The 9,532-nt window shown below is 45.1% G+C and overlaps 1 protein-coding gene across 1 annotated transcript in view; it reads right to left on the bottom strand.

Moving 5' to 3' along the window:
* Positions 1 to 4,716: 4,716 nt before the first annotated feature.
* The window catches only part of LOC101662553 (serpin B6-like), a 16,548-nt gene continuing 11,732 nt past the window's right edge, over positions 4,717 to 9,532 (bottom strand). The window contains exon 7 of the mRNA XM_004703034.4: positions 4,717 to 5,215. Within this exon, the coding sequence (XP_004703091.1) occupies positions 4,811 to 5,215 (405 nt within the window). The 3' untranslated portion in view covers positions 4,717 to 4,810. The remainder of the gene's footprint in view (positions 5,216 to 9,532) is intronic.

Here is a 9,532-nt window from a genome sequence, read left to right as displayed (position 1 = left end):
TCAGTGAGCCTTTCCTAGACTTTTCCTACCATCTCTCCACACGCCAGCTCTCCCTACTCTTGAGAATGTGTGTCATTGCAACTGAGTAGAATCCCAGCAGGCACAGGCCACTCAGCCATGTCTGCATGTGCTCTTCGGTGACGTTGATTATGCTCTTTGAATTGTGTCACCACCCTTACCCTCCTTTCCTGAGATGTTCTTCTCCATTCAAATCAAGTCACCGATCACTAGGGTCTCTGTCTAGTCTGTCTGGTTGGTATTTTCACTTTTATTTCAGGTGGTAGTGGTGGTGGTAGGTGCTTTCCCACCCATTTGAAAGCAATCTGATGGAAAGCAGAGTGGACAGCTGCCTCGCCCTGCTGCGCCACCCTCACAGCCTCTGCTATACTTGAGCTTATTGTAACAGCCATGGTGTCAGGCCATCTGGTTGACTATCTGCCTCTCTTTCGTTCAGCTTCTATTTGCATGCATGATGTCCTTCTCCAGGGTCAGAATCGTGCTGAAAGCTTGACTAAAATGCATGATATGAAATCTTCCCACCCTCACTTATGAGGAGACTTCTGCCCATAATTCTCCCAAGGCAGATTTCTTTCCTCATCAGACAGTCCATGACACTCTCTCTCTCTTTTTTAAATCATTTTATTAAGGGCTCATACAACTCTTTTCACAATCTCTTTTCTATATTCTCCACCAACATCTTCCTTTCGAGACATCAATTCTCTCATCCTTAGTCTTTGGATATGAATTCACTTGCAAATGAGGCTATTGAAAACACTGTGACATGGAGCGAGCATCTTTGACTTCAAAGGAACAGCTTTGCTTTTTAACACTTGAGAGTGGTCTTGGGTAGAAGCCATTCTATGATATTTCCCTGCAAGGTCTGGAAGAGAGTTCCAAAAGAAGTCAGGGAGAGTCTGTGGTTTGTGGTTCTCACTCTGGACCTTAGTTTTCCTCGAGGCTCTTCACTGCTCGGGCCTCCCTCACTGAGCTTCCTTGGTCACTTGCCTCGAAGCTGTGTTTGGACGCTTCTTAGTTACTTCACCTCACTCAGCCGTCAAATTGTGCATGGTCGTGGCTTGGGTGTTGTTAGAAACAATGCCACCAATATTTCAAACACTAGCAGGGTCACCCACAGAAAACAGGTAACAGAGGAGCTTTATGCAAAGAAGAGAGTAAGAAGCAGGGATAGGCAATCCCCTTTTGAGGGATTAGTTAAAAAAACAAACTCACTGCCATCGAGTCATTTCCAACTCATTGTGACTGTATGGTCAGGGTGGAATTGTCGCTGTGAGTTTCCAAGACGAAGTCTTTACTGTGGTAGAAAGGCTCATCCTTCTTCCTTACGGATGGTTTTGACCTGCTGTTTATTATGATTTTTTGCATACCTATGAGTTCTTGTTTTATGAGCCCATAGGAAATAGAACCAGAGACATTCATATCTATAATCTACTACTGGTGTGGTGTTAATTTATTTATCTCAGCAAAGAAAATCACCTGGATCCTTAGAGGGTGAGACACCGTTTCACTAAGGCCCCTGGCCAATGAAGGAGATGAAGTCCACTACCTGCAGGGCCCTGTGAGGTGACAGCCTCCCCCAGGGAGGAGTGTCCATCTAGGCTGTGACTATTGGGTGTGTCACCCAGAGGCTTTCTCTGCAATCAAGAAATGACAGCAACCAAGCATTCTCTCCTTGAATCCTCATTCCAAGTCCCCTGGATGTTTTTTGTTCTTCTTTAAACAATGGAACTACTTCAAGACAGTGAAATTGGACGAGTGCAACTAAAGTAGCAGTCTATTGGGTCTCCTCTCTCAGCTGTTCTTTAAGGAGGTCAGTCCAGTTCTGTACACACACACACACACACACACACACACACACACACGAACATAGGAGTTGCATCCACCTAGAGGGGTGAAGGCTCCTGTGGGCTGCAAGTGCGTCAGTGGAAGGAGTTTTTTCAGTCGTCCCCTAGAAACAAGCACGGTTGCTCCTCTCAACTATAATCTTCCATCAAAATTCAGCCAAACACACAAATAGACATAGAAACTTTCCCTTTTTTTCAATTATTAATACTTGAAAAAAATCAGAGTCATCAGACTTTGGCTCAGGATGTTGAAGAGACATCACTTGAAAAACGTGGGAGACCATCCTGTCCTCTGGACAGCACTGTGAACAGGTCAGGTAAACTGAAATATGTGTCCGTTTGCATAGATGGGTGAGCCACAGAAACATATGAGTGCCAGTAACACACAGAGCAGACACTCACAGAGAAAGGGACTGGATCCTCATAGGTGTGAATTATCTGCTCTTCCTGCTCTTGACAAGACACGAAGTGCTCATCGAAAGCTCCAAAACAGAGCTCTCCATTAAGGGTTTCTGGGTCCTCCTTGGCCCCTGCCTCCTATTTATTCCTTTCACTCTGTATTCTCTCACTACCAATGGGGCAGAATCATAATGCCATGGAGTAGCGAGAAAAGACATATTTATATGTGTGATCCCAGAGAAGAGAAGCACAGTGTCCTGCTGAGACAGGGAGGGGCTCTCTGCCCAAGGCAGACAGGGGACAGGCCTGTGACAGCTGGAATACCATCACTGGCTGAGGAATGTGCAGGACACATGACTTCAAGCCAAGGGCAATACTGACTCTGTGCTACCCCTGCGAAAGAGACCACAAGCCATCAGAAAATGTCAGTTACAGAGCTGAGGGAAACATTACCATGCAAATATACACACAGAGTTCTGACTATGAGATTCAAAATTCAGCCTTTAATATCTGAAATGTCCCCTCTCAACTAATAAGATCACCTTGAGTTCTAGGCACAGTAGAAAGTAGTTGAAAAGTAGGTTTATAGGGGAAAGGAGAAGGATCCTCTAAATTCAGTGATGATGTCTCCTACGGAGAGGAGAACCGTCCACAGAAGAGGATACCATTGGTCTTGGTGTGCCAGATGAAGAAAAGGAAGGGCTGGTCGGCACAGAACCTCCGGGTGATGCTACCACAGTACCGTTGAACCATGACAGCCGAGGCAGCCGCTGCCTCCGTACCTTCCTCACTGACCTCCACAAAAACCTAGTGTGCCACCTTGGACACAAACAAGTCCCTCTTGGGGGACATTCCAGAAAAGTCTTCCAGGGCCTCGTCAAAGGCATCAACCATACCCAACGTGGGAAGGGAGTTCTCCAGGGCATGCCTTTCCTCCAGTTTAAATCTAGGAAGAAAAACATTGACTTCTCTTGTATGCATTTTGTCGGCCCTGGTCCATTCTAGTACTCTCCTAAGTAAGTTCCTTTTCCACCTAGAAGAAGAGATTTGGGGATTTAAAGATACAGAACAGTGCTCTTGAATAGAACATCACACTGTGATGTTAATGCTTGTGGTAATTACATAATCTGTTGTCAATTTGAGCGTATTAGTGAGAAGGCGTAGAGGTTAGCCTGACAATCAGGTCGCAGCTTCATGACCTCATTTGTAGGCACCAAGGAGATAAATAGCTCACTGGAGGAGGAACACATGCTCACTCCCTGTGAGACATTTTTATTGAGTAGACACATGGAGCTACACTAGTGTTCTGGAGCCAGAAGAGCCAACTGGAGACCCCTGCAGTGCTGAGATGCTTGCACCGCATCCACAGTACCTTCTACCCACTGGCCAGTGATCTTCTTGCATTCGGCATCATTTTATCTGTTTCCTGAGTCTGAAGAAGACTTTATAGATTGGTATCAGACATATGGGCTAAAATCGGACTTATGGACTTGATCTGAACTCAGCTGGGATGTTTTCTTAATGTACAATTACTCTTTATATAAAGCTCTTTCTTATATGAATGTCAACGAATTTGTTTCTCTAGTCTACCCAGACTAACACAGGGCTCTGCAGGAACACTGCACAAGATGGTAGTCACTTGTCAAAGATGCCCCCTCTGGAAAGTGGGTGGGTGAGAGAAGCCTTTAACTGTTGATTTGATTCCAGTTGATTTCATAGTTAGACAATTGTGAAACAAAATGTGGCATAGCCATACTATATAATGGAGTTGTTTTCTTTGTTTTGGTAAGGGTTTTACCATAAAAGGCATGGTTAAGTGGTACGTGTACCACATTGATAAGCCTTGAAAATATTGTATTAAGGGATAAGAAGCAATCGCAAAAGATCCCGTATTGCCAGATTCCATTCATAGGAAAGCCTGATGATGGGGAATCTATAGACACAATGGGTTAGTGGTTGCTGGGATCTGAATGAGGCAAGGTGATGGGAACACAGGTGGAGAGAGAGTGAGAATGGAGCACTTCTGGACGTGATGAAACGCTCCAAATTTCACTATGGGGATGATGAACTCACAAATCACGATACGGTTTTAAACATTGAATCACTGTTGTAATTGTTTGGGATGGAAATTATTATCACAAGAACACTGATTTTTATCATTTTAAAAGCTTCCTTAGAGTCGTATAGACTACCATGTAGGACACCACAGATGCCGAACAGAACACAGCCACCATAAGTCATGCACCTGGAAGGTGGCATTGCACCTGTATACCTTCTTCCTGCATTCTAGACCATTAGTCAAAGCTGTTCCCTGACACAAAAACTTCTAATGAGGATAAGATTAAGATTACAGATCTGAGGAAATTATTAGCCTATAAACACACACAGAGTTCTAAACAGGAGATTTAAAATTGATACTTTTATTTCTGAATGGTTCTATCTGCACTAAGGTCACTTTGGGTTCTGGGCTCCATGTAATGTCGTAGATAAAGGAGAAGTAGGTCTGCAGGGGAAAGACAGTAGCGACTTCCCTCCCAGGATGATGATTCCTACGGAGAGGAGAACCGTCCACAGAAGAGGATGCAGTTGGTCTTGGTGTGCTGGATGAAGAACAGGAAGGGGTGGTCGGCACAGAACCTTGGGGCGATGCTTCCACAGTACAGTTGAAACATGACAGCAGTGGTGGCTGCTGCCTCGGTGCCTTCCTCGTTGACCTCCACAAAAGCCTTGTGTGCCACCTTGGAGACAAACAAGTCCCTCTTGGGGGACATACCAGAAAAGTCTGCCCTGGCCTCATCAAAGGCATCAACCATGCCCAACGTGGGAAGGGAGTTCTCCAGGTCATAACTCTCCTCCAGTTTAAATCTAGGAAGAAAAACATCCACTTCTCTTGTATCCATTTTGTCATCCCTGGTCCATTCCAGGAATCTCTCATAAGTAAGTTCATTTTCCACCTAGAAGAGATTTGGGGATTAGACATATCAAAAGGTGCTATATTGAATAGAACATCAGGCTGTGATATTAATGCTATGCAGGAGCACTACACAGGATGGTAGTCACCAGCCAAAGGTGCCCCCTGAGGTCTGAAAAATGGATGTGCAAGAGAAGACACTAACAATTGATTTGATTCAAATGAACACCATTGCTTGACCATTGTAAAGCAAAATCTGGTATAGCCAGGCTATACAATGGAGCTTTCGTTTTATTGGTTTGGGTATTGGTTTGCCCACAAAAAGTTATTGATTTGCAAAAAAAAGAACAAGGAGGAGGAGGAGGAAACTCCTTGAGCCTTCTTTCTCCTCAGAGCTCAAATTTCACTTCCCCTCCCATTGTGGAGTAGTCAAACCAGACTGACGTGACTTGCCTCTGAGGTCCCTGCCTGCTAATCTTAAACCTCTGGGTCTGTGCCCAGACATTAAGCCTAAATGCCTGATCTTTTTTCTTCAATCAGGTTTGGCTCAATACAAACTAGGTAAATGAATCAAAAGGGCCAGAAATCGGCTATTTAGATTTTAACATTTTGCAGGCCCTGGATAATATTTGTCAATATAACTGCAAGTGCCTGGAAGTTCCCTGCATCCAGGCTCTCAGCCCTCCCTGTGCCGAGATTGCCCCACTTCCCAACATGTGCTGGCTCAACAAAAGCCTGAATCCCAGACAATTCATCTTCCTTTGATCAGTCCAATTGTGCCCCTCTGTCTACACCTGCCCCTGTCCTCCTTCCCCTCCTGCTCCAGTTCTCTCCATTCCTCCTCGTTATAACCCTCCTCCAGTCTCTTCCTTGCCCCCTCCAGTTACTTCTGCCTCTTCTGATTAGCCATTGATTTACCCGCCATTTTCTCATCTGCCATCCTCTTCATTGTCACTCCTCCAACTTCTTCATCACCATCTTCCCTCCTGCTACTGCCATCATTTACACCATCTTCCACCTCCCCTCTACCACCACTTTCTTTACCCCTCATCCATTCATGCTCAACCCTTCCCTGCTCAAAAACCTCTTTTATATATCTGAAAATTCCACCTTCACGGCCTATCCCCCTTCTCCCTCTCCATGAGGGTGCAAGAGCTGAGAGACTTGTGGGAGTCCAGGTCCCTTTTCGGATTCCTGACCTGTCAGTTCTCAAAAAACACCTGGGACACTTTTCCTCTGAACCGGATCAATATATTCAAGAATTCAATTATCTCACTCAGTCTTACAAACTTACCTGGTGTGAGTTATATGAGTCTTACAACTACTCTATTCCCTGAAGACAGGGAGGCAGTATGGGGAGCGGCATAGCAGAGAGGTGAAGGAGTTCATGCCCAGGACCAGGATAAACTGGTTGGCACTGATATAGTTCCCCAAGGAAAGCCTAACTGGAATGATCAACTTGGTCATGGGTACCGAACTCTCAGAATGGTTAAGCACTCATTGAGGGCTGACAAGAGCTGGCAAATAAAGCAGTCAGTTTAGACAAGATTAGAGGAATCCTTCAAAACCCAAAAGAAAATCCTGCTCAGTGTTTTCCCTGCTTCTCAGAGGCTGTCTAAAAGTTCACCAGGGCTGATCCTCAAAACCAGCTGGCACCACTTTTCTTCATTCACACTTGATCTCACAATCAGCTCCTGACACGAAGAAGAAGCTTAACGAACCTGAAGTTCCCCATACTCCACAAGGATACCTTCTCAATGTCGCCTTGAAGGTTTCCAAGAAACATTAGGAACAAGAAAATTTAGATAAATTAGAAAGGGACAAAACTAAATATCAGAGGCTGGCTAACACCCTTCAGGGCAAAATGGGTGGATCCAAAGGAGAAAACAGTGAGCCACAAATGAGTAAGCCACCTGAACCCTGCTTCAAATGTTCCTAGATAGGACATTGGGCATGAGAATGCCCCAGTCCTCGACCCTCACTGAAGTCATGCCCACACTGAAAACAAGGTGTATTGATTGCCTTTTCCACCACAAGGTGGGAAGGATAGTCTCTTTCATCACACTACCAGAGCAACCAGCTCAAGATGCCTCCTGGTCAGCATTTCTAGGCTTGACCTTAGAGGACTGGCGGTGCCCAAGGTCAACGGCCTTCACACAGATCACCCAGCATGAGCCCAGGGTGTTGATCATCATCTCAGGAAAGCGTATGTCCTTCCTTTTGGACACAAGGGTCACTTGCCCAACACTCTCTGAACATTCAGGACGGACTGCCTCAGCCCCCTCACTATTGCAGGAGTCTTAGAGGTAGTCTCACAAGCCCTCATTACACGGTCACTCTTACGTAGCCTTTTAATGTGCAATGCTCACACCAGTTTCCAGTCATCGACAACACCCCATCTCCCTACTGGGCAAAGTTATTCTTATTAAGTTCAAGACAATAGTAACTTTTCATTTACTGAGGCCTCCTTGCCTCCATCTCCCCTAACTTAACTCTAGTGGCCTGATACCCACATATGAGACCAAATGTTCTTACGAGACCAAATATTGAACCTAAAAAGCTTAGGAAAAGGTATGGCCAGCAAACAAGCCATTAAACAAATAGCCCCAACTGGCATCAAAAGGCTCCTGGAGCTAGCTCAAACCCCGGCTCCCAAAAAACCAATCGGTCTAGCCAGACTCAGACAAATAGCACAACGAGATGATTCCCAGGCATCAATGTCATCTCTCCTTAACACCAACCAGCAACTTCTTAACCAAACAATGCTCACGACACAGTGTTTGTTATGCTGCTCCCTCCAACAAAGAAAATATGGAGCATTTTCCATGCCATCTTCATGGGGAACACCCAACATAGCCAAGACAATGAAAGCATGCCCTAACATCTGGCCAGTGGCCACTGAAGTACTTCCCTTTTTTAATCAAGACACTTTCTACCCCCTGGCCTCTAAAGGGTTACACCCCAGAGGCAATGTCTCTACCTGCTCTTGTAGTCAAACCCTCTTTGGCCAAATACCGAGGCTTCATGTGCCTTGCCTGGAAGATTTTTCCTACGTGGCTACAGGCTAACTGGATAGAATCTTTCTTATTCCAGACATAACTTTCTTAGAGGAACAAGACATGGAAAACACCATACAACAATACAAATCTGAATCGCCTCCCCACAATTCCTGTAGATGCTGTGGTAGTTACATAATCTCATGTCAACTTGATAAATAGGGTATAGGGATGGAATCTAGCCTGTCAATCAGGTCACAGCCTGGTTGATGCCTCCTTGTGAGTGTGGCCTTCTCATGAAATTTCTGGGAGTTTCCTGTCTTCCTCCCTGGAGGTCAGACACACTCTCTGCTTTACCTTTCTGTAGGCAAGCCACATGGAGCCATGGTGATGGCAGACCCATGTGGTTGCGTCCACTGACATTGGATCCACAGGACTTCCCAACCCACTGGCCTGGGATCTTCCTGCATTGGTCACCATCACATGGGCTGCATAAGTCTCAAGAGGATTTCATGGGCTAATATCAAACTTATAGGCTAGTATCAAAACGATGGACTAGATCTGGACTGGGCTGGGATGTTTTATTGACACATAATTACTTTTTGATACAAAGTTCTCTCTTACACATGTAGAAGTGTCTCTGTTTCTCTAGTCAACCCAGACTGACAGACACAAAGGAGCAGCTGTCACCCCATCCTCATTGGACTTAGCTTAGAGGCCGCTCTGGGGAGAGGGGTGGGAGGCATTGGAACTGCTCCTCATTTTTACTACAGATGATCAAGAGACCTTAGTGTTGACATGGAAAAAAAATAGGAGACACCTGTTCTAAGGCTACAAACCCAAATTCATTCCCTAGCTGATGTGGTACTACAGAACAGTCCTGGATTTGCTCACTGCAGAAAAAGGGGGAATCTGTCTTTTTCTAGGAGATGGATGTTGTTACTTTGTTGATCAATCAGACACATTTACATAAAAGGCATAAGAACTAACAGAATGAATCCAACACTCACTAAAGGAATGAGGAGATGTATGATCTTTCCCATATGGGAAAACACCTTTGGTTCTTGGAAATCTAGGGCTCCATGGTTCCTGCTACTCCTGAGAGCTCTCTGTTTACTATGTATATCTCTGTGCTTTGGGCCTTGTCTTTTCTGATGTTTCCTACTTTTTTTGTGGGTGTGCAGGAACGCATGAGTGCCTTCACCAATCAAACCCTACATAGAACTGTACATGCCTTGGTTCTATCAACTCCTAAAGCGCTCATCTAATCCTGCTGAGACGGAAGAACTAGTGGGCTGGGAGATGAGTGTGTCACCATTGCTCACACAAGCCCTCTCCTTACCATTTTTTTTTTTAAACATTTT

This window comes from Echinops telfairi, unplaced genomic scaffold, assembly GCF_000313985.2.
Source record: "Echinops telfairi isolate 266 unplaced genomic scaffold, ASM31398v2 ScPeMD7_7400;HRSCAF=8409, whole genome shotgun sequence".
NCBI lineage: Eukaryota > Metazoa > Chordata > Mammalia > Afrosoricida > Tenrecidae > Echinops > Echinops telfairi.
Note: the sequence above shows the minus strand (reverse complement) of the source record. Positions and strands in the feature narration are given on the sequence as shown.